At 54.4% G+C, this 26941-nt stretch overlaps 4 protein-coding genes across 7 annotated transcripts; 2 read left to right on the top strand and 2 right to left on the bottom strand.

The window, feature by feature from the left end:
• The first annotated feature begins 2135 nt into the window (after positions 1 to 2135).
• On the top strand, positions 2136 to 11098 carry VAMP5 (vesicle associated membrane protein 5). Its single transcript, XM_040993596.1, has 3 exons — positions 2136 to 2173; positions 10089 to 10226; positions 10670 to 11098. The coding sequence occupies exons 1-3, from the start codon at positions 2171 to 2173 to the stop codon at positions 10868 to 10870; spliced, it is 342 nt and encodes a 113-aa protein (XP_040849530.1). The 5' UTR covers positions 2136 to 2170; the 3' UTR covers positions 10871 to 11098.
• Positions 11099 to 12743: 1645 nt separating this feature from the next.
• Positions 12744 to 14375, top strand: RNF181 (ring finger protein 181). 4 transcript variants are annotated; one of them, XM_040993593.1, is made up of 5 exons: positions 12744 to 12887; positions 13442 to 13572; positions 13727 to 13836; positions 13982 to 14056; positions 14228 to 14375. In XM_040993593.1, exons 1-5 carry the CDS (start codon positions 12802 to 12804, stop codon positions 14285 to 14287), a joined length of 462 nt encoding a protein of 153 aa, XP_040849527.1. In that variant the 5' UTR covers positions 12744 to 12801; the 3' UTR covers positions 14288 to 14375. The 4 variants fall into 4 exon arrangements, with proteins under 4 accessions (XP_040849527.1, XP_040849528.1, XP_040849526.1 ...); XM_040993592.1 differs by having other exon boundaries at positions 12768 to 12926; XM_040993594.1 differs by lacking the exon at positions 13982 to 14056 and having other exon boundaries at positions 12763 to 12926.
• Positions 14376 to 15006: 631 nt separating this feature from the next.
• On the bottom strand, positions 15007 to 18384 carry TMEM150A (transmembrane protein 150A). Its single transcript, XM_040993590.1, has 7 exons — positions 18256 to 18384; positions 17836 to 17883; positions 17480 to 17566; positions 16929 to 16996; positions 16425 to 16552; positions 16050 to 16227; positions 15007 to 15792 (listed from the first exon to the last, which is right to left on the bottom strand). The coding sequence occupies exons 1-7, from the start codon at positions 18318 to 18320 to the stop codon at positions 15551 to 15553; spliced, it is 816 nt and encodes a 271-aa protein (XP_040849524.1). The 5' UTR covers positions 18321 to 18384; the 3' UTR covers positions 15007 to 15550.
• A 3416-nt stretch (positions 18385 to 21800) lies between these two features.
• CUNH2orf68 (chromosome unknown C2orf68 homolog) lies at positions 21801 to 26812 on the bottom strand. The gene is made up of 4 exons (XM_040993589.1): positions 26632 to 26812; positions 26421 to 26539; positions 24614 to 24765; positions 21801 to 24362 (listed from the first exon to the last, which is right to left on the bottom strand). The coding sequence occupies exons 1-4, from the start codon at positions 26736 to 26738 to the stop codon at positions 24240 to 24242; spliced, it is 501 nt and encodes a 166-aa protein (XP_040849523.1). The 5' UTR covers positions 26739 to 26812; the 3' UTR covers positions 21801 to 24239.
• Positions 26813 to 26941: the final 129 nt, after the last annotated feature.

The following is a 26941-nucleotide window of genomic DNA, read 5'->3' as shown; positions in this document are numbered from 1 at the left end:
GACAGGGCCCCGGGGCCCTCCTTCCTGTCCACACACAATGAGCCTCTCTGTGTTGGAGCCCGCCTCCTCCCCACCAGGTCCCACGGTCATCACGGTCATTGCTGTTCTTCCCAGCGCCCAGTCTGCCTGGGCGTACGGGGAGGGTTCTAGCCACTTCCGTGCCTCTTGCCTCTGTAGGCTTTCCAGAAATGCAAACAGCCTGATGTTGGAAGTCAATGTAGGTGGGGTAGGCTGAGCAGACGGGACTAGAGACTACACTAGGCAGTCCAGGCCTGCAGTTCTGCTCCTAATCTGAGCAAGAACAGGGGTTCAAGTGGGGTGGGTTTGGCCAGCCTCTCTCTCTTTCTCCCTCTCTCTCTCCTGCTCCCTCCCAAGCCCTAGATCCAAAGAACTGAGGGAAAGATTGAAGAGGCCTGTCCAGGGTAGGGGTGGGCTCTGTGCTCAGCCAGGTGGGCTGTCATTAAGATGCTGGTGGTGGGGAGAAAAGTGTTGGTGACATCTCTGCAGCGGGGGGAAGAGGACAGGATGGACAGGTAGTCTCAGCTCTGGAAGGCTCCAGAGTAGTGGCAGGCAGCCGCTTCCCCATCCGAGGATGAGGGAGCGGGGATGCACCAGGGTAGAGATGCACTTGCTGTGGGTGTGAGGACAAGAACACAAAGTCAGAACCTTCCCAGGAGGGTCTTTTTTCTAAGTTGATGTGAAATTCATAGGACTTGGGGTTACCATTTCTTCTTCCTCTTTTTTTTTTTTTTTTTAATGTTAAAGGGATCCTGGCAGAGAGGAGAGAAAGATAGAGAGATTCCCATTTGAAGTTGATTCCCCCAAATAGCTGCAACAGCTGGAGCTGGGCTGAGCTGAAGCCGGGAGCTTCTTCCCAGTCTCCCACATGAGTGCAAAGTCCCAAGATTTGATTCTCCTCCTCTGCCTTCCCAGGACATAAGCAGGAAGCTGGATGAGAAGTGGAACAACAGAGACTTAAACTCCCTCTTGTGTAGAATGCACACACCTTAGGCAGTGGCTTTACCTGCTATACCACACTGCTGTCCATTTCAGTGGCAAGGTACTGTGAAAGCATTGCCCCAGATAACCGCATCCATGAACAGGGTTGCCTGGGTTTAGGTTCTGGCTCTGCTTCCCATTCTAACTTCCTGTTAATGCAGACCCTGGGCAAGGGGTTGGGGATTGGAGAGGGTGATAAAGCCTCAAGTGGTTGGATCCTGGCCCTTCACATGGGAGACCCAGAATGAGCTCCTGGTTCTTGACTTCACTGTGGCTGTTTGGGGGTGGGGAGAGTGAAACAGCTGAAGAGCATTTCTTTCTGATGCTTTGCCTTTCAAATAAATTGTCAATAACAATCGAAAAGGTGCCTGATGCAGTGACTGAATGGGCTGATCCTCACCTTGCATGCACTGGGATCCCGTATGGGTGTTGGTTCGTGTCCCAGCTGCTCCACTTCCCATGTAACTCCCTGCTTGTGGCCTGGGAAAGCAGCAGAGGATGGGCCAAAGCGTTGGGATCCTGCACACATGTGAGAGACCTGGAAGAAGCTCACCTTTAGTCATTTGGGCCACTGCCTTTGTCTCTCCTTCTCCTTTCCAAGAAAAATAAATAAGTCTTTAAAAATTTTTTTTGAAAAGGAATATCATGCTTCAAGCATCACCTTTATTTATTTAATTTCAAAACTTTGTCCGGGAGGATCTGCTTGGGCTAGGAGTGAGAAGTGACCACTCAGGGCACCCTCAGCAAACCAGCAGGGTCTGAGAAGACTACCCTACAGATGCTTGTTGAAAAAAATGGATGAGCCCTCCCCAGCTCATCTACTGTACAATGCTGACCCTCGAGATGGGCCGACTCCACACGCCCAGCTCACCCACTGGGCCAGGAGGCATGTTCAACCTCGCACCGGGCAGCTCAGTATCCCCTTAAACAACCAGGCTGAGGTGTCCCTCGAAATCGGGCGCCGGCGGCCCGGCAGGAGGCGCCCCACGGACCCGGGTCGCTGTCGTGGGCCGCTTTCGGTTTGCCCGGGTCTCGGTCGCAGCTCGCGGAAGGCGCGCCCCCCGCCCTCGGCTGCCCGGCCCCGCCTCTCCGCTTCCTCCCGGGCTGCTGGCACCGGCGCCGCTTGGCGGGCAGAGAGCCGGGCGCGGGCGAGGCGGCGGCAGCGGCGGCGATGGTGAGCACCCGGCTGCACGGGCGGGCGAGGGGCCCCGGGGCCCTGACGGCGTGAGGGTGGGTGCCGGGCGACTTGGGTTCGAAGTCCGGGAACGGCGGGGGAATGGCTGGGAGCGTCTTCCTGGGCGCATGGGCTCGGACCCGATGAGTGACTGGTGGCGCCCAGCGGGACCGGAGCCACAGGTTTCCACGGCTGGCGCGCATCCTGGGAAGGAAAAAGGGGGCGTGCGTCCCATCGGGTGCCCCACTCCCCGCGATGCAAGCAAGGTTCACGCTTGCCTTCGCCCTAGAGCCGAGTAGCCGAGCACAGGCTTTGGAGTTAGACCTGGGATCCTGACTCGGTGACCTCGGGGCAAGTCACTTGACCTCCCTCCGAACGTGTTTTTCCGCGTTTGAGAAGTGGGGTCAGCAATCACTGCCTTGTTGGGAGCTCTGGCCCAGACCTGCCTGGCACCCAATCCACTGCTAAGGAGTAGGTAATGCCATGACCTCTTGGCCCTTCTCTTAGCCGGGAGGAGCCAAGCCTGGCCCGGGAGCTGGAAATCTGAGCAGACTGACACAGAGATGGAGGTTGTTCCAGCCCCTGGGCAGGTTGGTGCAGGACAGAGTCCCTCCTCCCCACCCCTCAGGGGAAGAAACAAGTTTATGTAAAGTTCCACTGAAGTTATCAAGCCTGTCTCAGCCCAGACCCCCTCCTAACCTCTACTTAGTGACACATTCCCCAGTTGAGTCACCCCCAATCTGGCACTGTCCAATCTTGCCAAGGCTTGAGGTGTCAGGGACAGCTGGTGCCATTCCACCTACTGCCCATTCCAGCCCTGGTTTCTGGGAAGGTGGACCAGGCAGGAAGCAGGCTTGGTGCTTACAATTTCTGCTGTTGGAGAAGTTGGCACACTTTGTGATGGATATGGTCTGCCTAGGGGTCCTGATGCCTTCATGGCCTGGTCTCCAGGGGACCCAAGGCAGGAAGAGGAAGTGAGGCAGGAAGGTAGCACTGAGCTCAGAGGCCAAGCCAGGAAACTGAGGGAGGCTCTGAGAACAGAGCCAGAGCCCAGAGCACACTCCTGAGCATGTTGGAGGAGGGATCGGGCAGAGCTGGGGTTAGTTTTTAAAGTGAATCTTAGCTCCCAAGTTGAAGAGAAAACTCCGGAGTGGAGACAGTTTGCCAGGGGAGGCTAAAAAGGTTTTTTTTTTTTTTTAAAGATTTATTTTATTTTTATTGGAAAGGCAGATATACAGAGAGGAGAGACAGAGAGGAAGATCTTCCATCCGATGATGAGTGCAACAGTCGATGCTATGCCGATCCGAAGCCAGGAGCCTCTTCCGGGTCTCCCACGCGGGTGCAGGGTCCCAAGGCTTTGGGCCATCCTCGACTGCTTTCCCAGGCCACAAGCAGGGAGCTGGATGGGAAGTGGGGCTGCCGGGATTAGAACTGGCGCCCATATGGGATCCTGGTGCATTCACGGCGAGGACCTTAACCACTTGCGCCATCGCGCCGGGCCCAAGGTTAAAAAGTTTTTTAAAGGATGCTAACAGATCATGGATTAGAGTCTGGGGACTCTACACAGTGTTTCAGGATGCGTAGGGATTGCTTCCAGGGCACCCGTGGATACCAGACTTACAGGTGCTCATGTCCCTTCTGGGAAACGGTGTGGTATTTGTATATAACCCACACAGTCAGTCCTCTGCAGGGTTCCGTTGTCTGTAGATATCTGAATCACTTCTCAGTCTTTTGGTTACTATCAAGTGTAGATGCTTGAGAAAACCTAATCCAATGCATATACTGCATTGTTTAGGGATTAAGATGACAAGGGGGGCCCCGGTGCAGTGGCGTAGTGGTTAAGGTCCTTGCCTTGAATATGCTGGGGTCTCATATGGGCACCGGTTCTAGTCCCGGCAGCTCCACTTCCCCTCCAGCTCCCTGCTTGTGACCTGGGAAAGCGGTTGAGAATGGCCCAGGGCTTTGGGACCCTGCACCCATGTGGAAGACCCAGAGGAAGCTCCTGGCTCCTGGCTTTGGATTGGCTCAGCACCAGCCATTGTGGTCACTTGGGGAGTGGACCATCAGATGGAGGATCTTCCTCTCTGTCTCTCCTCCTCTCTGTATGTCCACCTTTCCAATAAAAATAAATAAAATCTAAAAAAAAAAAGATGACAAGGGGAAAATCTGTATGTGTTTGAGAGATGCCACCCCCCCCAATATTCTCCACCTGCACTAGTTGAGTATCAACCATTTTTTCTGTCCCACCCTACTGCCTCCCAGCCCCACCCTGTCCTTCTACTCGTCGCTTTATTTCAAAGACTTATTTATTTTTATTTGAAAGGCATATTTACAGTAAGAAGGAGAGACAGACGTCTTCCAGTCTTTGATTCACTCCCCAAATGGCTACAACAGCCAGAGCTAAGCTAATCCAAAGTCAAGAGCCTCCAATGGGTCTCCCATGGGGTGCAGGGTGCCAAGGCTTTGGGCCGTTCTCTACTACTTTTGCAGGCTGCATATAGGGAGCTGGAAGTGGAGCATTTGGGACAGGAACCAGTGCCCATAGGTGCTGCTGGTGCTGCAGGAAGAGGATTAGCCTGTTGCACCACCGCGTAGACCCCACTTCTGTCCCTCTTCTGCCCGAAGCTCTTTACCTTTTTTCCCCTCCCCGGTCCTTCTTCCTTTCTTGCTTTTCTCTCCTGTAACTCATTCATGCAGCAATGATTTCATGGGCATTTCCTTGTGCCACACGTGAGGGCAGCCCTAAGGGATCAGTAGGGCCAAAGCAGTGCAGGAAAGGCAGAGGGCAAAGAGGAATTACTTGCATTCATTCTCCAATACATGGGCCTCACTTCGAAGAATTTGTGTCTGGAGCCACAGACACATGAGCATCAGAAGATGTGGTCATTTTCAGCCGGCCAGCAGCACCCATGATCCTCCCATTATCTGTGCCTAATTTAGCAAGTAGCTAAGGTGCTGAACCCAGGAATCTGTGCAGGTTCCACTCCCAGGACTTCTACTGGCTGTGATGGTGGACAGGTGATTTAATATCTCTGCCCCCAACGTTTCTTGTAGAGGTAGGACAATGATCATTGTGAGGAATACACGAGATGGGGCACATGAACAGCCAGCAGCACAGTGCCTAGCCGGGGAACCTGCTGATGGAACGGTGGCTGTCAGGACAGAAGATGTCAAACCTTGCCAACAGCCTGTAGTACCTGATGTAAAGAAACTAGATGCTGCTTCTCAGAGGCCATGGAGGGTTCTGGATTTAAGATCTAAGAGGTTTTGCTGAGCACAAAGATGGACAGGGGAAGAAGTTAGGGATGTGTGGGCTACACCGACATGAATGGCTATTACTTATTAAGCATGTAGTATGTAGCAACCATTATGCTAAGCATTTTGTTTACAATCTGTCACATAATTCTTGGCTAATATTATGAGGCAGGTGTTGCTAGTTGCACCCCTTTACAGATGAGGGAAGTGGAGTGCTAGGAAGGTCATGCCCTCAGTGTCTGCTCCAGTGCTGGTGAATGGCAGAGGCAGGATCTCAACACACAGAGGAATGTATTGCAGGGCCTCAGCTGAGTGCCCACCCAGGAAGGTGATGATAGCCTGGCACCTGCCTAGTGCCATCTGACGACACTGGAACGGGAGAGAGGGAATGGCAGGGGGAGTTTGGAGAGTTGTGTTTTCAGAGACGGAACCAAGAGTGTGGAGCCCAGAGAAGCCTGCCTGGAGACATGTACATCATGAGAAGCTGCCCTGTGCAGAGGGCAAAAGTCTGTCAATAACATTTCCTGTGCAGCTATTACCCTCTATGTGACAACAAGGATTCCCATTACCCATGGTTCCAAACCGCAAGCCCGAGGCAAGTGTTGTGGCATAGCAAGTTATAGGATGCCCACGTCCCATATAGCTAGTGTTGCTGCGAGTCCAGGCTGTTCCACTTCCAGCTCAGCTTGGATGGAGTTCCAGGCAGCTTCCTATATCAGCCCTGGTGCTGACAGCATTTGGGAAATGAACCAGCAGATGAAGATCTCTCTTTCTGTTTGTTTCTCCCTTCCTTAAAACATTTATTTATTTGAAAGAGTTACAGATGGGGAGAGTGGCTAAAGTCCTCGCCTTGCATGCACCAGGATCCCATATGAGCGCAGTTTTGTGTCCCAGCTGCTCCACTTCCCTTCTAGTTCCCTGCCTGTGGCCTAGGAAAGCAGTCGAGGATGGCCCAAAGCCTTGGGACCCTGCACCCATACAGGAGACCTGGAGGAGGAGGTTCGTCCTGGCTTCGGATCAGCTTAGCTTTGGCTATTGCAGCCGCTTGGAGAGTGAACCAGCAGATGGAAGATCTTTCTTTTGGTATCTTCTTCTGTCTGTACATTTGACTTTCCAATAAAATTTTAAAAATCTGACTTTCCAATAAAATTTTTAAAAAGAAGGAGTTACAGGGAGGTTAGGGGAAAGACAAAATAAAAGAGAGATCTTTCATTTACTGATTCACTCCTCAAAAGGCTGAGATGATCAGGGCTGGGCCAAAGCCAAAACCAAGAAAAGGAAATCCATCCAAGTCATTTGCCATGTGAGTTGCAGGGACCCAAGTTTTTGGACCATCTTTGCTTGCTCATCTAGGTACATTAGGAGAGAGGTGGATCAGAAGTCGTAGAGGAGCTAGGACTTCCACCAGAGCTCCTATGGGATGCTGGTGTCACAGGTGGCAGCTTAATTTGCTGCATTACACTGTCAGCCCCTGCTCTGCCTTTCAAGTAGATGAAAATTAATAAAACAAATCAACAAAACCCCCTCAAGCTTTGTGGGTCCCTGGTAGTGGCTAGAAGTGCTTCTCTCTTACCCACCTTTCTCTGTTTGCCCCGGGTGCCTGGTAGGCATCTGCTCACACTCTGGCTTTTGGCACTGCTCCCTAGCTTCTCAGTTGGCTTCTCTGCTCTGACTTTTCTCATTTCCTTCTGTGCCTGCCCAGCACCAATGGGGAAATCTTCTCAAAGTGCTTTTCCAGTGCTGCCTTGGCTCCAAACCCTGCACAGCGCCCGGGTTATCACACGCTCCAAGCCAGCCTACTCTGCTGGACTTTTACTGTTTTCTCCAGCCTCACTCTGCCCTGTCACCATACCCTCTGTCCAGTTCATCCCTGTCGGGGGTGTCCCCCAGCTCCATCCCATCCTTCCAGGGGTCCCCAATGGCATTTCTACCTCTACCCTTTGTGGGTTGCCACAACACTTCCTGCTGGTAAACCACAGGGTTAACTGTTTACTTTTGTGTGGTTGGATCATATGTGTCTCTTCCCCAGCCGGAGAGCAAGAAAGACAGATCTCCTTTAAAACACACACTGTTGTTCAAAACACAACTGTCCCCCATCAGGCTGAGTTATACTGCAGCAGACGACAGCATGGCCCAAGCCTTCCACCTTGTCTAGTGCCAGCAGACACCTGTGCACACTGACTGAGTGGGCCCAGGAGGGGCAGCCTGAGAACTCGAAGGGTTTCCTGGAGCAAATGTGTTCTTTGAGGCCTGAGTGCCCCTTGGCTGTGGCCAGTTATGGCTTGGCAGTGGCCAGCCTGCTCCAGATGACAGTGGGAGACCCACAGCCAGCTTTCTCACAGGACGAGAATGTGACCCCACAGGACCCCTTGCTGGAGAACAAGAGCAACAGCTGTCACATGCAGAATAGAAAAAAAAAAATGCTGTCCCCCAGCCCACCATTCTCCAACAAAGATTCATTGCTGGTTCCCCAGTGTTTGCCTTGGACTGTTGGAATGTGGGGGAGTTCAAAGGGCCAGATGATGGAACCTTGGGGAGTAATACAGCAGTCAGAGCAGAGAGGGTGGCTGGCTCTGGGCCAGGGAGAGTGAGGGCAGTTTCCTTGCCCTCTTCATCCTTCCTCTGCACCCTCCAGCGATGGCTTCCCCCCAACCCCCGAGAACCCCTCCCCCTCCCCCACCAGGGCTTTGCCTGACCCCACTTGAAACAGGCTGTTTTTCTGGCTCATGAGTAAATATTGACCTATCTGGGTTTCAGATGCCCGCCCCTCAAAATTCCTGCTGGGCTCGATAAACACACTGGGAGAACATCTCTTGGCCATGAGAGTTGCTCTTGGCCGTGACACAGGTGACCCACTGACTGAGTCCTTGTGATAGTCAGCGTTCTGCTGGTCCATCTCCCCAGCCCTCCCTGCATCCTTCCCGTACAGGATGGTGGTTGATGAAGGTAGGGCCCTGCTCCCCACCCTCTCCCCTGGCAGCCTGGGATCCATTTGGAGATAGGAATCATCTACTGGGAATGCTCTGGAGGCTGCATGCAAGGCAGCTGCCTGGACTCCGGAAGAAAGATTCTTGCCCAAGTGGGAGGGGTCCTCAGTGACCACACCAGATCCTTTCCAGCACTGAAGTTTTCTGCTTTTGAGCAGGAATTTGGTTGAGTGCCGAAACGTGTGCTGCAGCAATGGCTTTGTTGGCTGGCAGGAAAGGAAGCTTAACTGATACTCTGCTGGGAGGAGGTGACCACAGGGATGGGTAGTCGCGGCTGAGGGCAGGAACTGCTGCGCTGATCTGTTCATATTCATCTTGCTGACATGTGCCTGCACTTGCCTCTTGTCTTGGGTCTCTGAGCACAGGCCGATCCCAGTGCCTATCTCACTCGCTTACCCAGACTTCCTCTTTCCCCTAAACCCTTAACTGCTCCAATAACTTGAAGCAGCCTTCCCTTCCCAGTCCTCTGAAAGGAACTGAATTTCTGCTAGGTGAGGCTACTGACTGCACTGCTAAAACCAAGGATTGTTTTCAGCATGGTGAGTTGGACCTTGCTGAAGACTGGCTGGCTGGAAGGCTGGAGGCCAGAGACCAGGATGGCGGAGGCTCCTGGGCAGACAGGAAGTGACTGAGGCCAACTGAGGCGGGCAGTGGGCGCCTGACCAAGAGGTAGCACTGGCTAGACCAGTCAAAGACCCTCAGGAAGAAGATCTGAGCTACACAGTTTGGAAGCAGCCGAGGGTTAGGCAAGGCTAATTCGTCCTGGTCCCGTATCACTTTGGGGGCCCAAGGGGTGGGTTTTCTCTCTCTGGCTTTCAGCCAAGTGCTTGGTTCCAAGTTCTTTGCCACCTCTTGTGGTCAGCTGGAAGCCACGGGGCAGGTACTTTGTGGGAAGGTGGAGTCTTGGGAAGCTGAGGATCCTAGTCTGACTTCTGTCCTGCCTAATCGTCAGGGGGAGGAGCCTGTCAGACCAAAGGTGAGCTGCAGGGTCAGGCGTGGTGGTGCAGCACGTGAAGCTGCTGCTTGGGATTTCTGTGTCCCATGTGGGAGCACCATTTGATGTCCTGGTGATTTCGCTTCTCATCTAGCTCCCTGCTAATGCACATGGGAGGCAAGGGCTGGTGGCTTAAGTACTCAGGCTCCTGCTACCCACTTGGGAGACTCCTAGATGGAGTTCCTGGTTCCTGGCTTCAGCCCTGGCCCATCCCTGATTATTGCTTCTCCATCTGCTGGTTCACTTCCCAAATCTGAAGCCAAATGAGGAGCCGCCTCCTCATCCATGTGGGTACAGGGGCCCAAGGACTTCAGCCATTCTCCACTGCTTTCCCTGGCCATAATCAGGGAGCTGGATTGGAAGTAGAGCAGCTGGGAGCATAGCTGGTGGCCATTTGGTATGCTGTCACTGCAAGGTGGAGGACCAGCCTGTTGAGTCACTGCACCAGTCCCTTGAAATGTTATTAAATAATAATAATAAAAAAGAGGGAAAAAATTGTAGAAAAGTTGAGCTATGTCTACCCAGGCAAGCCTTCATGTGTGCTCCACACACACCATGTCATTATACAAATAGTGCCATTGCTCATATGCTGTACCCACACACAGTTGGGCAAAGGACTGTAGGTTTCAGGGCCCGGTGAGGGGCCTCCTGCAGCCCTGACCTGGGGCTTGGTGCCCAGGCAGGGAAAGAGTTGGAGCGATGCCAGCGGCAGGCTGAAGAGGTGACAGAAATCATGCTCAACAACTTCGACAAGGTCCTGGAGCGTGACGGGAAGCTGGCGGAGCTGGAGCAGCGGTCGGACCAACTGCTGGACATGGTGTGAAGCTCATGGAGCAGGGGATGGAGGGAGGGGAGGGAATGCTCAGGTCCTCCCTGGGATATCTGGACCCTTGGTGGTGGGGGAGCTGAGGCTGATTCGGGCTAGTGTGAGGCTTTGGGGTTCCCTGAGGCACTCCTAGTGGGTGTTAAATGCACAAGGTTCAGAAAGGAAGGCATTCTGGATTTGAAGCTTTGGTTCTTCCTAAGGGTGGAAGAACCACGTTGTTTCCTGGAGGGGGATAAGCCGGTAGGGCAGAGGGTCAAGGAAGGATTAGTTACAGCAGTGCCTGAGACCAAGAGTCAGGTCCTGGAGGTTCTGGGTGGATTGTGGAAGAGGGGAGCAGAAAGGATGGGGAATCCTGGGGAGGAGCCTGGGAGGAGCTAGCTCAGAAGCCACCCAACCAATGCTAACTCCCACCCCATGGCTGGGTGTGTCCACAGAGCTCTGCCTTCAGCAAGACAACCAAGACCTTGGCCCAGAAGAAGCGCTGGGAGAATGCCCGATGCCGGATCTACCTGGGGCTGGCCGTGGCCCTCAGCCTGCTCGTCATCCTCATTGTACTGCTGGCTGTCTTTCTCCCACAGAGCAGTAGTGCCCCACAAACCCAGGAAGAAGACCGAGTCTCAGGATCTGGGGAATGACCTAGCTGGGCCTGCGAGAGAGGCTGAAAGAGCTGCACATGCTGGCTCTGGTCTCCAGAGAACCTAGGTGTTTTCACTCCTGTCTGAGCCACTTCCATGAGTGCCAAAGGATGTGCATCTTTGCATCTCCCACCAAGCCACAGACTGGTCCTCAGGGGCAGCCTTCTGCACTGGCTGTGCCATGCCAGCCCCACCTGGAGCTTAGTAAAAGCTGCTGTTTGATTCAAAGTGACGGTGTATGTGTCTGAAGCTCCCCAGGTCTGCAAATCCTACTTTGCTTCTACCCTTGGGGCTGCTTAGAAGGCCTCTCTGCCAAAAGGCTCCACCCCACCCCTCCACTTCCTGCTGCTTTGCTTGATTCAACCTTACACAGACAGATGGGCATGGGTGTGAAGACACAGCAGCCCCCAAAACCTGACCCTTGAACCAGTCCTCCCCTTTGGAGCCTGCTTCCTCTGAGAATGGAATTTTTCGGTGTTTTTGACATCTGCAGTGGGGGAGGGGGGAGTGCTTAGAGGATCTCAGTAGGATTCTAGAAGGGATGCCAAAGAGGAAAGGGCTTCTGTTTTGCCTGAAACTCTCACCCTCAGCCAGACGTTTTTTCCCCCCATTTCTCCAGTTTCCCTCCCCTCCAGATTGCAGATGCTCGGGTCTCCTGGGGTGCTGATAATGCAGGGTACAAAGTATGGCCAGCAGAGATGGCCCAAACAAGAAACAAGCAGAGCAACCGCTGCCTGGGCTACTTATCTACGGTTCTAACTCAGAAGTGTCAGAGGCAAAGGGAATTCAGAGTCAGGTGTGTGAAATAAACATGTTCCTTCCTCAGGAGGATGAGGGTTACCAACAGGCACCAGAACCAGCCCTGGCAGTGGGGTGGAGCTTTATCCAGGGCAGAGGTCACTGCTTTCACCGTCCTGCGAGGCCACGCCCTTGGCCTTGCTATCGGTCAGGCCCGTGTGATGTTGAAGTCACAGCTGTGACTCAGTTTTTATAGACATGAAAAGGACACAAGGGTGTGTAGCTCCAGGACTATTGGGAAAAGTCTCTGATGTGCTGTGGAAAAGAAGCTATCAATCCTGCTGTGTCCCGAAGCTAACCAGGAGCTGTCCCAGTCCCTGAGACCACCTTGCTTGTACTGCAGATCCTGGAAATCAGCATCTCCAAGGGCACCAGATCCCGGACTTGCTTTCTAAAGCCCCACCTCTCCTTCCCCTGGGGGGAGAGGGCTTTTGTTCCAGTCACCAGTCACACTGATGGCGGGGATCCGGAGAGGAGGTTGAGCGATGGGGTGAAGGAGGCAGGCAGAAACCACGAACAGGTGAAGCGGCAGGGCAGGGACCTAGCGGCTCTCGGCGTGGTGGTCTGCCCCACCCTGTATTATCAGACCTAACACACAGGAGGGGCGCAGGCCTTGAAAGGCCCTGGCGCGGGCTGCTGGAGGCATCACCCGAGCGCGGCCGGCACAGGGGCCCGGAGGAGGCCTGGGTAGAGCGGCAGCCAGAGCCCCGACACCAGCCAGGCTCGTGGAACTCTAGGCTGGCGGCCGACGCCCCGGCTCCCCGCTTTTCCCGAGTGTTCGCAGCTTCAGAGCCGACTGAGGATCCTCACACTCAGACGCTCGGCATTCCAGGGCACCACGGCCGCGACCACGCCAGAAATTCCCGGGAATTTTTCTGGTCTCGAGTTCCAAAACACTAGCGAAGCACCCCCGCTTTCAGCCATTGGCTTTAGTGTTTGGTCATCTGATTGATGCGTTCCAATGAAAGGCAGCCAAATTACGACTTCCGGTTCCTGGTCATTCAATGAATCACTATGCCCGCCCCTTAGATACTCTCATTGGCCAGCCTTCCCCAATTGGCCATCTTATTGGCCAGCACGGTGAGGTAGCTATCGAGCGGGGGCCGAACGCTGTGTCAGACAGAGAAACAGCCATGGCGTCCTACTTTGACGAGCACAACTGCGAGCCGTTGGACCCGGAACGGGAGACCCGAACCAACATGTTGTTGGAGCTCGCCAGGTGGGTGCGCAGTGCTCGGGGGAGGGGTGAGTCCAGGCAGTAGGTTTTGGGCGGGAGCTTTCTAGAGAAGGAGGACTAGCTGGGGTGGAAGAGAGGAATAATCTGGATTATTAATTGGGTGATGAGACTGGGGAGTGGCAGGGGAGGCCGGGGCTGGTTTTTTTCTGCACGGCCTCGGGACCAGGAGGCTAAAGGGAGACGAGCTGGAGAATGGTAGGGAGCCAGCGGTTGGGAGATGGAGGTGAGTCGTGGCAGTAGCACGCCCTTCCAGTTTACAATCTGGCTCCACCAGTTAGTTCCTGCGTGGCCCGACGTTTGTCTGTTATCTGAGTGCAAAAGGGGAATGAATGGTGTGTGTACTGGAGTTGTCAGAGGGCAGCTCTGACCTGTTTGCCTTCGTGCTTTGTAGCTAGTTAGCACCTCCTAAGGGTAGTTGGTTGGTATTACTGCTGGCTGGGGAGGGCTTCTATCTGTTCTTGCTCAGTAGGGGATAGGGATGGGGCAAAGAGGAGCTCTGGTTTTCCTCCGCGCTGACCTCGCACCCTCCTCCCTAGGTCACTTTTCAATCGGATGGATTTTGAGGACTTGGGGTTGATAATGGATTGGGATCACCACCTGCCCCCACCAGCCGCCAAGGCTGTCGTGGAAAACCTCCCCCGGACAGTCATCAGGGGCTCTCAGGCTGGTGAGGCCACTCATTCCTTTTGTTGTTTGGGGCAAACCTGCCCCGCCTCCCTTCCTGGAGCCAGGGCAGGCCTGGGCCATGACTATCCCTCCAGGAATGGGAGCTGGGAGGTTGGGCTCTTGGCAGCTCTTCTGATCCACGCTCCCTCCTAAAGAGCTCAAGTGCCCCGTGTGTCTTTTGGAATTTGAGGAGGAGGAGACCGCCATTGAGATGCCTTGTCACCATCTCTTCCATGCCAACTGCATCCTGCCCTGGCTAAGCAAGGTACTGGTTTCTTTTCTTCCAGCCTTCACCTTACTCCTGGGACCAGTTCTCAAACTCTGCCCTTCCAAATGGCTGAGAGATCAAAGAAGGGTGGGAGGTGGGGTTGGTCTGCCCACTGGAACAAACAACACCCTGTCTTTCCCAGACAAACTCCTGCCCCCTGTGCCGCCATGAGCTGCCCACTGATGATGATGCTTATGAGGAGCACAGAAGAGATAAGGTAAGAGTGGGAATGGGCTCTGTGGAGTTCCTGTCCTCACAGCTCCCACCTGGGCAGGCTCTGGCACTGACTGCCTTCCCCTGGAACTTTGCTTAGAGCCAACTCCTGCCCCGCCCCTGCCATTTGGGCCTTCAAGTTGGGGGCCTACAGAGTGTGCCCTCTCTCTTGCAGGCTCGAAAGCAGCAGCAACAGCACCGACTGGAGTACCTCCACGGAGCCATGTACACGTGAGGTGGCTGGGATTACACGCCGGCTGGCAGGCCACCGCAGCTGCCTCTTGCACCTTGAGTCCTCATTAAAGGTTTCGTTATGCACCCTGCCACTGCGTTGCTCACAGGCTGCGTGCAGGGGCTTTGCAAAATCCTCTGCCAGGCTCCTGGTGCTATTGGCAAAGGTTGGTCCTGAACCTCTGAAGGGACCTGCCTGCACTGAGGGCAAGTGGAGCCCAAGTCCAACACCTTAGCCACCTGACCAGCCAGGACTGGAGCATAAGTGTTCATGGTTCAAAGGCAAGGACATGCAGGATTTGGCACCCAGTGGTTATTCACAACTGATAAACCAGCCTCCATGCCCCTTCCACAGAACCTTGGAACTTTTAGTTAATATTGGAATCCTACAAGTTATTCTGAGCTCCATTGAGAAAATTGCTTTTAACATTTAAAAGTTGAACTGCTCTCCCCTGTCCCCGCCTTCCCCATTCCTCCTTTACCAAAGACTCAAAGTTCAAATTAGATTCTTAGGGGGAAGAAGTGTGTGATGGTCAGACCAGGTCAGAAAGCATCCAGTTCCTTCTAGGCTACTGGCTCGTTTTTGGCAGTCCCGCTGTTAAAGAGGAGTGGGCTGAACTCAGGACACTCTCTGGGGCAGGAGTTTCCTCCCATCCTTTGCTTAGGGAAAGCCATTCTGGATCTGGGCCTTCCCTGGGTTCTCCAGAACAGACTACAAAGATGCAAATTAGAGTTCTTTTTAATAGGTATAAAAAAAAAGTACTAAAATACCCACGTGGTTCTGCTGTGTTATTTGCCTTAAAGGAAGTGAGAGGCAGAGTGAAGAATCCCAGTGTAGCTCAGTGGGCCCAGAGTGGGCTTTCCCATCCAACTAAGATGTGCCCCAACCCCCACTAGACCTTAATCCCCTCCCCACCAACCTGTTGGTCCTAGCCCCTCCCCGATTCCTGCAGCAGAAACCCCCAGTGATCTGGCTCGGGCACTGGAGGTAGAAGGCACCTGAAGGGCTGGCTGGGTGAGTGAGGACAGGTGATCTTTCAACACAGAACAATGTCTCCTTGGTGTGGGGGAGCAGGTCCTGCAGGTGAGGCAGCCAGCAGGGACTGGTCCTCTATGGCACAGGTAGATGCGGGCTGCCCACTTCTCCGCAAGTGAGGAGCCCAGATCCTGACAGAATACTTTTCCCCCAAAAAAGGGTACAAAATAAATGCAGGGAATGGGGCAGGGGTGTTGCTGCGGAGGCTAGGCCAGCCACCCTCCTCAGGCTTCAGATCATGGCAATGCTCTCGGGGGCGCAGTTGAGGTGGGTGGAGGTGCTGCTGCTCCCGGAGGACTTGCAGGCCCGGCCAGGGGCAGGCTGCAGCGCAGCCACCAGTGTGTCTGAGGAGATGGCCCCGAACTCATAACTGAAGGTGCCATAGAAAATGAGGATATCGATGACGAATACCCACTCACACAGGGCCGCCCCATGCTGCAGCTGCGAGCTTTCGTGGACAAAGAAGACACCACCTGCAGTGAGGCTAAGGAAGCAATCAGGAGTATGTGCGGGTGGCTGGCCACGCCCCTGGTCCAGGCCCATCACAGATAACTAGGCTGAGGCAAGGAAGGGCAGGCTCAGGTAGCACCTTTTCCTGGAGGGTGGGGCAGAAATGAGCAAGCAGGAGCTGGCACCCAGCCTCCCCCTGCTCAACTCCACACCCCTGTCTGGGATGGGAGAAGGGCTGAGCTAGAGGAGAAGGACTGGCTGCCCAGTCCTGGAAGGATACTGAGGACCAGGGTGATGAAGGCGATGACAGCCAGCACACTTCGCAGGTGGGCCACAGCCAGGTCCAGGGGCGTGGCAGCCCCGTGGTAGGAGAGGGCACAGTGCAGGCACACAAACAGCAACCCCGCGGGGAAGGCCACGCCAGCGCCAACGTAGTGCAGAGACTTGGCATGATCCACCTGCTCCCAGACACAGGGACTAGTCTGTCAGGTGGCCCCACCACTCCACCTTCACTTCCCCCTCTCCCTCCCCATTGCCTTCCTCAGCCCCCAGCTTTTAGGTGCTATGGCTGCCACCACTCCTGCAGGCAGCCAGGCCCTATGGGGAGGATGGGGGGGGGGGGTTCAAGATTCAGGTGAGGTGGACAAGAGGGCACCTGAAAGTTGCCGACCACCACAAGGCCCGCGGCGTTGGTGCAGCCCGTGATGAGCGCAGTGGTGTTAACCCAGGAGTGCCGGTTCTGTTCTAGGAGCTGCCCGTAGCGCAAAAGGCAGATGAGGGCCACTGCAGGAGGAGAGCAAGGCTGGGGCTGGCTCTGAATTCTTCTCCCAGGCCCACCCACCCCCAGCCTGCCAGCTGCCCCCACCACGCCTCCCCAAGTTCTGGAACTTTTTTTTTTGCCCTGGGGGCTAGAAGGCAGTGGAGAGGCCTGTGGTGAACTGAATTTGCTCCGGGACCTGGGGCCTGCAGAGGATGCAAGATGTGGGCTGTGTGGTGTGGGCTGTGTGGGAGTTGGCCTTTGGCCTTCAAGGAATGGGCAGGAGAGAGATAGAGAGAAGTTGCCCCTATTGCCTTAGCCCTTGGTGGGGAGGGGTGAGCTGGAGGAGGGCTTCCTGGGGGAGGGAGGCTTGTGCAAGGTGGGACTTCGGGGCCAACTCACCCATGAAAGCACCCATGTTGCCAATGAGGCTGAAGAGGCAGCTCTCTGGGGGATATGTGCCGCACTTGCTGAGGGAGGGGCAAGGGCAGAGTGAGAGGGGTTGTCCCAGAGGAGCACCGCTTGGGCCCAGCAGTGCTCCCCTTGCCTTCCGGGCACCTGTTCATTTGCAGGCAAGGCACTGCTTTAGGAACAAGGCCTGTGTTCCTGACCTATGACTGGTTTCCCAGCAGAGCTTGCATGTGGGAGAGCTACGGGAGTGCCCAGGAGTGGTCAGTTAAAGAGACTCTCAGCTGAGGCTTGTGGCTGGTCAGCCTTTCCTTAACCATAGCTCGGCAGATGAACTGTGGTGGCCTGGACAAGTGACAACTCTTGAGCCTTGATTTCCGAAATGATAAAAAATGCTAGAAAACAACAGCTGCCTTGCTGGTGGGAGGAGGAAGCTCAACTGCCAAGTGCTACTGCCCTTAGTATAAGCATCATTGCTGACCCTGAGGACAGTCAGTGCTGAGGGTCTCCCTGACCCGCCCCACTTTCCCACTTCTGCAGCTTACCTGATGAGGGGGACATCATCCAGGGTACAGCAGGTCTTGGGGCCCCCTTGTTCAGCGGGGTCAGGAGAACAGGAGTCGTTGTAAGACCTGGTGGGCAGGACAGGGAGTGGACTGGGAGGAAGGGGTGCCCTAGTCCTTGGGCAGCAGAGCTGCACCCCAGGATCTGCTTGAAACAAGCCAAAGGGATGCAGGGGAGTGGGGAGAAATGGGTGGGTGGGCAGGAAGCCATGCCTAGGGACCAGTATCAGAATTGCAGGGAGGCCTAGGGTCTCTCTTGGGCCCTGGCAGCCACTGATATGCGAGGGGACAAAGCAGAAGGGAGCTCTAAATAAGGCTTTCTGCAAAGTGCTCCATACCAGTTCTCCACAGGGCACACGTGGCGGTTCATCACGGCCATGGCATACCTGCAGGAGCAGAACTGTCACTCTCCCTGCAGCCCAGCCGCCCCTCTCCCCTACTGGCTCTGCTCTTCCACTGGGATTTCTGGCCCCATTCAGCCTCATCTTTATCGCAGAGAACTCAAGAGTGCCCTGAGGCTTGATGCCACACCCCGGCAGCAGCCAGGCCCTCAGGAAGCTGTTCCTCCTCCTCCCACCCCCCTCACTAGCTACAGGCTGGAAGTTAGTCTGTCAGGAATCCATTGCTGAACAGCAGTGGTGCCAGCTTGTCCCAAGGGGCTGTGTGCCCAGGCATCAGGCCAGGCTTTGGAGGCAGCCAGGGCGACCCTGGGTCCTGCTGTGGGACAAGGGACTTTGTGTGACCCCCCCAGTACTCACACAGTCCATATCCCGGTGATGGAGAAGGCAGACAGGCTGACAGGGAGGAGGATCCAGGCGGTCATGAGGGAGGGGAGCCAGGGTGGTGGTGGTATGGGGGGGAGGACAAGAGGTAGGCAGGGAGGAAGGGTCGGGCCACAACCATCAGCTGCCCTGACCTGGTGGGGAGAGAGATCAAAGTCCAGGGTCTGGTGAGCGGCCAGGAGAAGGGGGGAGGGGAGAGGGCAGGTGGTCAACACTTCATCTGGAGCTGCCCTGGGGCCTGTCACTAACTTTGAGCTGAACCTTGGCATTCACGGGGGGAGGTGGGGGAGCCCTCCACGGACCACCCACACGCCAGTGGCATGCTGAGAGGGTCAGGCTGGGCTGCAACATCTGGAAAGAGTCCCCCTCCCTCGCCTGGGAGAAGGCTGGAGCTAGGACAATCAAGGGGTCCACGCCAAAGAAAAGCAGGGGCAATGTGTGGGGCCCGGTGGTGGGCGGTGAGGCGGCGGCGCGCAGGCAACCACCTGATCACTGCGCCCTGGCGAAGGGGCGGGTTCACGCGGGAAGTCCGATCCGGCCCCCTGCTCGCGTGGGCGCGGGGACCCCAGCGTGGGCAGCAGTCCGCGGTCGACAACCCTCCTGCCTCGGGGGAACCTGCGGACAGGGGTCTCCCCTAGGGATCCCTCGAACACCCAGGAAAGGAGCCCAGTTCGTACCTCCGCGTAGCGTCAAGACGCCGCTCTCCACTCAACCCCCTCGTGGTGCTGTCTCCGGCTGCGGCCCTCGGAGCAGCCCTGAAAGGTTTAAAGAGCCGGCGGCCCCGCCCCTAGCGGCCCCAGGCCGCGCCGCCCGCCGGGACGTGGAGTCCGCGCAGCCCCGGCCCCGCGCTCACGCTCCCTGACGGAGACTACAACTCCCGAGCCCCCTCGCCCGCGTCACGGGGGAGACGTGGGCGGCGCCCAGGTTCGGGGGACCGAAGCGCCGAGGGCTGTGGCCCCGGGAACCCCACTGGCCCCGATGCCTACGAGACCGTTCGTTCACCCTGTTATTGCGGTGGAAGGGCCGGGAGGCAGGGATAATCAGCCTTTAGCTCCACCTGTGATTGTCATCGCGCGCACGGCTCGGGAGAGCCTCCTTTTGCCGCCCTGCACTGTTTGCAATCTGGACCCGGGGGCGGTGAGACTTTTTTGGGAGAAGCCCCCCACGATCGTAGCGCGCCCCCTGGCCTCCTCGGTCCAAGGCCTGAGGCAGGAGCCAGAAAAAGGAAACACAAAGCCTTGGCTGTTCCTTAGGAAAAGCAAGCGGCCGGACTCTGGTTTATGCTTCCCGCAGCTTCGCAAATTCGGGAGGAGGGCGGCTGTCAACAGATACGTTTTTTTTTTTTTTTTCCCCAGGGCGTGGGAGTACAATGGACAGAAGTCAGTGTCCAGGACACGTTTCCCGACCGATTGGCACTTGACCAAAGGCTAGCCAGCAGAGACCAAAGGCTAGCCATTGCAAAAACACTCGTGTAGGCGTTAGTGTAAGGTGGGTTAAGAGTTAACCTGGCAATGAAGAGGGTTGAGAGAGAGAAATAAAGAGACTGACTGGAGGAATTTAAGAAAAAGAAACAGGACAGTGTGGGGGATGATCTACTTGTTTCACCAAAATTTAAGGTCAGTATGCACTTCAGAACATTCCTGTCGTGACTGAGAAAGGTGTTGCCCTGCAGCCCCAGCACGTGTTGGAGCTCTTGGTGGGATGACCTTAGGGTAAATCAGAAACGGGGAAGGGACACTGCAGAGGTGGACAAGGGCGAGCTGATGTGCAGAAACAGGCCCCTGTACTATAAGAGGGCAGGGCTAAGAAGGATGGCCGTGCTGAGTCAACAGTGCAAGAACACCGGCTGGGTATGCAGTGGGGGGGGGGGGGCGAAACTCCAGCCCCCCTACTAGCCAGGCTCTGTTGCTAAGGACAGAAGGGTGCCTCTGATCCAGAGGACCCATATTCTTGCCCTTCGTCAGGCACCTTCTCACGTGCCCATTAGAGCTGAGAATCCCCACTGGGAGTTTCTACACTGAAGTGGGTTTGGGTCCCTATCCAGTCATGACAGTACTAAGGTCCCAAGGTCACTGTTCTAACGTGATGGGCAAGGCATCACCGTCCCAGAGCTGAGATGCAGAGCTGGCGTTGGCTTACTCTGACGATCTGATCCCTTAAGTAGAACCATGACAGAGCTCCCTAGAACAGAAGGGCTCCTCATGGGTCCCCAGTAGGGGAGAGTCCTGCACCAGGTTAAGCAGAACCAAATGTTAAAAGCCCTTCACAACGTGAATGCTTCCCGAGTTCAGCCAGTACATTCCAAACAGGACAGTTCTTGAATGCAAGGGGAGATGAGATTTTCAGTGCTGATGCTGTGGTGTGTTGACTTTAGGGCAGGTATTTTATCTCCAGTCCCCCATGTACTTAAGTGATTTCACAACTCTTGGCAAAAACAGTGCTGTAAAAATAGCACATTTATTAGTTAAAAAATACTGTACTTGAAAAGAACCTTTACTTCTTGGCCTAGTCACATAATCTGCACACTTAGTTTTATTAATCCACGCAACAGAAACATTGAAAAATGAGGAAACAAGAGATGTGGCTTTGTATACATTTAACACAGGCACAGTGGTCTTACTCCACTGCCTCTGAGAGAAGGCTGCAGAGTGGTCACTCGGCATTCACTCCAACTCCTGGGAAAATCTGGGGTGGGTGCCTATGGCTCCTCACTAGCTCACTGCTTGAGGACAGGGCAGGAACTCCATCAGAGGTTTTAAGATGTTTTAATTAACTGCCAACATTCCATGGTTCTACAAAAAGGCGGCTTGCTCAGAGGTAGGGAAATAATCTGTCCTATTGCTCTTGCTACCTATAAAGGTTCCACTTGAATTTGTGAGCTAGCTGGGGGTCTGTTCACTTGTCATGACTGGATCCTGCTGAACGCATGGAGGTTGGATGCCTACTCCAAGTGCTTTCACCTGGGTTAATTTCCAGTAGGTAATGCCCCTCCATGGAGTGGCCCATAGAGATTAGCATCCTTTCCACAGAAAATGCACCTGTAATCGCCCATGCACACAGGCCTACTGGCTGGCAGGTCTACAGAGGTGCCAGCTCTCAATGGCACCTCTTTTTCTCAAAGAAAAGCTTTCTAGAGGAAAGTGATTGGCCTAGTGGCTGGGATGCCTATGTCCCACCAGGAACATGTGGTTTCAACTTTCAACCCCTAGCTCCAGTTCCATAATACCATTTGGGGGAAAAAACATAAACAAACAAACAAAAAACACAACTGCATAATTCCTTTCCCTGCTTGTGTTACATTCTTCAAAGACTTCTATGTTTGCCAACTGGCTGCAACTCAAGTTTTAATGTTTACTCTTGCACAGCCCAAAGCCCCTGCAAGCCCAGGTTCCTTGTACCTATGACATGACCTACTGGCCCAGGAAACACAAAGCCTTAAATCTAGGCTTACTTTCAGTTAAGAAATAATACTGCATACTAAATGGCAAGAAACATGCCTATGAGACCATTTTTTTAAAGACAGCCAAGAACCTATCTAATCAAAAGAGGACTGCTTCTGAAACAGTCTGGCATACCAGTGGCATCCATAAGTGATGCCACTGCCCCCACCCAACACAGGTCAGTCCTGAGACAGGCTCCTAGCTGGCAAATTGCAGATTTTTAACATGTGGAGGACTTCCAGAGGCAGATCTGGTGATTAGACGAGATAGTACCATTTTGGACTCCCATTGGGGAGAAGGGGAGTTGGCAATACACAATAGGTTAACAGCCCAGTCCTGGCACAAGGCTTAGTGCTTTAGAGTCATGCTACACAGATTAGAATACTTGTATGGGTGGAAAATGTGTCACATACACTTGGTAAACCAAGAATTTCAGCAAAACCAAGTCATGAGGCAAGGAGATTGTAAGCCTGCACTGGAAGGTCTCTGAGGATGGGTCTCTGAGGATGCACTGTGCAAACACCACAAATGTCCCTGCACACAAAACAGGAACAGAAGTTTAGAAATCTCAGGTACCATGTCCCCCAAACACCTGGGTTATACAAAAACAGTGTAACATGCGATCCAGTTGTGAGATGCACACAGAAAGAATTTCCAGACTCAGCAATCACAGAATTCCAGTGAAATCCCATGTCCCAAGCCACAGGATCTATTGAAGAGCCGGCAGACTTGAAGTGACTGGTCCTGTAACCTGTGGGGAGAATAGTCCTGCCCCAGGAGGGCAGTTAACATAAGGCACTTGTAGCCTGTTGCATAAGTAGAGGGAAGGGACTTTCTCCTGTGAAAGCAGACCTGAGCCCAGGACTGGCAGTTTAAGGCACTTAACCTTGGGCAGCTCCCAATGGGTCGGGAGTACTCTGGTCCCTGGCTGCTTTCACAGCCAGACCCTTCTAACCAATCCGCCTCTTGTACTGTAGCAGCATTCCTGGGTACTGCAAGCTACAGCTCAGGTGTTTTGTCATTCTCATGGTGTGGTGGAGGTAGCTGCCTTGGCCTGTTCTGAGATGATCTGTGGGGTTTGGACTACAAATCCACAGTTCTCTCAGGTGTCCTTTGAGCAAGAAGCTGTTGCGATGGGACAGACGAACTGATGTTCAGAATCCTGACGTGGGGGCAGAAAAGGCTTTGGCTTCAGGAAGTTCTGGGCTCAGAGGTCCATTTCAAGCTGCTGAGGTAAGGCTGATTTGCTGGCAAACTCAAGCTGCCTTGGAACTTTGGTGTGCTCGACATCTTGTGGACTTCAGACCTTAATCTAACCCTGGGGTAGAAGAGATGTTCCCTAGGTAACGGCAGTGCTGTCCTGGGACTCTTGAAGGATCTGTTACATATACACAGGGGCTTCAAGAAGTTCAGACCGTCCACACTACCTTTCAGTTCCATTTCCCATGAACTTTTGGAAGCCACCTTGGGTGTATCCTTGAGAGGTAGTGTGGGAGAAAGAAGGCGACAGATGGACATGGGACAGGGAGAGGAGGCAGAGCTTGTTTAGTAACCTTCTCTGTAACTCTGGCCCCAAACAGGCAATTATTGCTAATGTTGAGTTTCCCTTGGTACTTAGGGACCAGACTTTTAAGCCACACTTGCAGAGTTAGCTTCAAGCAAGCTTGCTTTGCTAATTCTCTGTTAGTGGCCAATCTATTCACAGCGGGAATTCTGCAGCCTCAGATTGGTTCTGCTGCAAGAAATCCGTGTGGGTTAAAACCAGGATCTTTCTAGGTCTCCTATCTGACAGAACAAAGCAGTGGAGCATGCAAGCTATTTCAGAAAGCCAGGGGATACAGAGGGAAGTGGTGGTGGGAGCCGGGAAGGGAGGCATGCTTGGGAGCAGCTTTCAAAAATGAAGGTCTTCCATTTTATCCTAGTGTCAGAATTACTTGGAGAACTTGTGAGAAAGGCAGATCCCCAGCAACTCCCCCACCTCCAAAGTCTGGAGCAGCTGGAGGTGCTCAGTCCCTTTGAAGGGGTGGGGAGAGAATTGGCCTAAGGCAAAAGCGGTGAAGGAAAGGAAGAACAAAGGAATAAAGCTTAAAAAAAAAAAAGCCTGAGGACACGTGGGTGGAAGTGAGCACAAACAAAGAAAAACAACCAAAAAATAACAAACAAGGCTCAGGGTGCTGGGTGGAACACAGAGCAGCCAGGCATGTGGGCCCAGTGACAAAGCAGCAGGACAGCTTAGGTCTTCCTAAACCCTGCTTCTCAAGTCTGTGCTTCCAGAACACCAAGAGAGCCATGTTCAACACTCCTCCTTCCAAGAAAATAAAATAAAATAAATAGATTCCAGATCACAAGGCCGGCACAGAGGCCAACACAGGAAATGGCTGTGGGGGAGCAGGCCTCCATGGATGCAGCAGCAAGCAGCAGCTCCGGCAGTGTCAAGATCAAGCAGCCTGGCGCTGAGCTCCTGGGGCAGAATTCTTCCAAGGCTGGGAATCCGGCCTGCAAAGAATGCTTTCAAACCAGTCAGTGGCGGTTCTGGCGCTTGGAGATCTCCTCTTGGACCCTCAACTTGAGGGCTTCTCGCATGGACGGATCCAGAGGCGTGTGGGCAGACACCTCCTCGCTCACCCTTCCAGGGTCATCGTCCTAGGTGGAGGAAGTCAGCAAGCTCAGGGCCTGTGCACTTTTGAGAAAGGTGACTTGCCCTGTTCCTGGACAATACTTTTCTGTACAGAACTCTGCTTGGCTCAAGGCTTTGTGCCAGTTTCTGTCCTTTCTCAGATGTTCCCTGCTACTAACAGGGACTTTCATCTGGGGTCCACGGGCCCCCCTGTCCTGCCCCCTCTGAGAACTGCTGTGCCATGGGCCCAGGCTACAGCTCCTTGCACAGCGCATACCTGATACACGATCACTGACGTGACCTCGCCACTGTCTGCCTCGTATTCCAGGCAGAAGAGCTGGTGGCCAGCAGGCTCCGGTTCAGAACCTCCACTGCTGCTACTGTCACTGGACTCTTCAGGGTCTGGTTTGCCTGGGCGGGTAGAGCCATCTGGAAGGATGAACCAGAAGGAGAGGAGGAGGGGATGCTGCTGAAGCCCTTGCCTACAGAGAAGATGCTGGAAAAGTGCACCCAGAAAGGAAACACCCAACCTTCTTTGGAACATTGTGTGTTTTCACGCACGCATGCTACCTGTCACTTTTATTGATTTTGGAGTCCCTGCCGGGAGCCAGCACAGTCCTGTCACTGGGTAGGTACACAAGGCTCATGTGTTGGGCAAACAGGGACTGGAAGGTTCCAGAAGGGGAGCAGAGCTCTGCCATTGATTGACAGAACTCTTGGCCACATCATTTACTCACTGCATGACACTGACACAGAAATAATTCTCAAGGTGGTGCAATGGCTCCATTAGCTAATCCTCTGCTCCAGCATCCCATATGGGTGTTGCTTCAAGTCTTGGCTGCTCCACTTCCAATTCAGCTTCCTACACATGGCCTGGGAAAGTAGTGGAGGATGGCCCAAGTCCTTGGGCCCATGCTCCCATGTGGGTGACCTGGGAGAAGCTCGGGATTCATGGCTTCAGATGAGCCCAGCTACAAACACTGTGGCCATCTGGGTGGGAAGATCTGTCTGTCTCTCTGTAAATCAGCCTTTCAAATAAAAATAAATTCTTTTTTTTTAAAGATTTATTTTTATTATTTTTTCATTGGAAAGGCAGATATACAGAGAGGAGAGACAGAGAGGAAGATCTTCCGTCCGGTGATTCACTCCCCAAGTGAGCGCAACGGGCCGATGCTATGCCGATCCGAAGCCAGGAGCCTCTTCCAGGTCTCCCACGCGGGTGCAGGGTCCCAAAGCTTTGGGCCGTCCTCGACTGCTTTCCCAGGCTACATGCAGGGAGCTGGAAGGGAAGCGGGGCTGCCGGGATTAGAACCGGCGCCCATATGGGATCCCGGGCGTGCAAGGCGAGGACCTTAACCACTTGCGCCACCACACCGGGCCCAAATAAAAATAAATTCTACATATTTGTTTTTAAGATTCATCCATTTTAATTTGGAAAGGCAGAGAAGGAGAAAAAGCAAAACAGAGAAATATCCTCCATCAGCTGGTTGCAACTGCTGGAGCTGATCTCATCTGTAGCCAGGAGCTTCCACTGGGTCTCTTACATGGGTGCAAGGACCCAAGGTTTGGGTCACCCTCCGCTGCTTTCCTAGGCCACAAGCAGGGAACTGGATGGGAAATGCGACAGCTGGGACACAAATCGGCACCCATATGGGATGCAGGTGCTTGCAAGGTGAGGATCTAACCTTTGAGTGCGAGTCCAATCTTTTTTTTTTTTTTAATTATAACTCTCATGGTGAAGTATAGGAAAGAACTGAGAGCACTTTAATGCTGAGCAGTGTCAGCGTCCTATGCAGTCTGAGTGGCAGGGAAGCTGGGGAAAAGATCAGTTGCTGGATTAATCCTACACGTGGGTGCTGGTTGCTCACGGTGGGGCCAGGTTTTAGCCCCACTAATAGGTGGGGCAGTCTAGCATGGCAGACAACTCCTGTGGGCACCCAGGTACTAAGCGATGCTTAGCTGCGGGGCCTGGAGCCCTTTCCAGTCCCCGGGGAGAATGAGTGATGAAGTGGAAGTGGGTGAGCTGAGCTGAGCCCCTGCTGCATCGGGGGGAGGAGCCACGTGGGCGGGGCTGGCGGCCTCACCTCGGTGTCGCGGCAGGTACACCTGCAGGTCGGGCTTGCGGGGCCGCGTCGGCGCGGGCGTGTGCCGCCTCCTCACCTTCTCCTTGGCCGCCTGCTTCACCTTCTTGTCGTAGTCGTCCCTGCGGGGAGCCGGGCGGGAGTCAGGGACCGCCGGCCGGCCGTGCCCGGCCCAGGCCACGGGCAGCGTCGGCGGAGAGGGGCGGGGAGATACCGGGCGATCTGGTTCCGTCGGATATGGTGCACGAAGCCGTGGCTCATGTCCAGCCGCCCACCGGGCTTGCAGCACAGCCTGGGCCCGGGACTCCGGGCTGCCTCCATCCGGAACCCTGGGCTCGTCGCCACCTCAACGGGCCCAACGGTAGCCCTCTGGCCGGGGGACACCCTCTCTCAGCTTCCGTCTGTGACGCCTGACTTCCGGCTCGCGGGCGGGCTGGCGGGACGCGCCCGGTTCGCGGCCCCGACCGGGTGGAGGCGGAGCTTTTTCTATTATTATTGGAAGGAAACGAGAACTTCTGCGGACA

This window comes from Ochotona curzoniae, unplaced genomic scaffold (assembly GCF_017591425.1).
Source record: "Ochotona curzoniae isolate NIBS_2020 unplaced genomic scaffold, NIBS_Ocur_1.0 contig_883, whole genome shotgun sequence".
Taxonomy (NCBI): domain Eukaryota; kingdom Metazoa; phylum Chordata; class Mammalia; order Lagomorpha; family Ochotonidae; genus Ochotona; species Ochotona curzoniae.
This window is presented reverse-complemented; position numbering and strand designations above follow the sequence as displayed.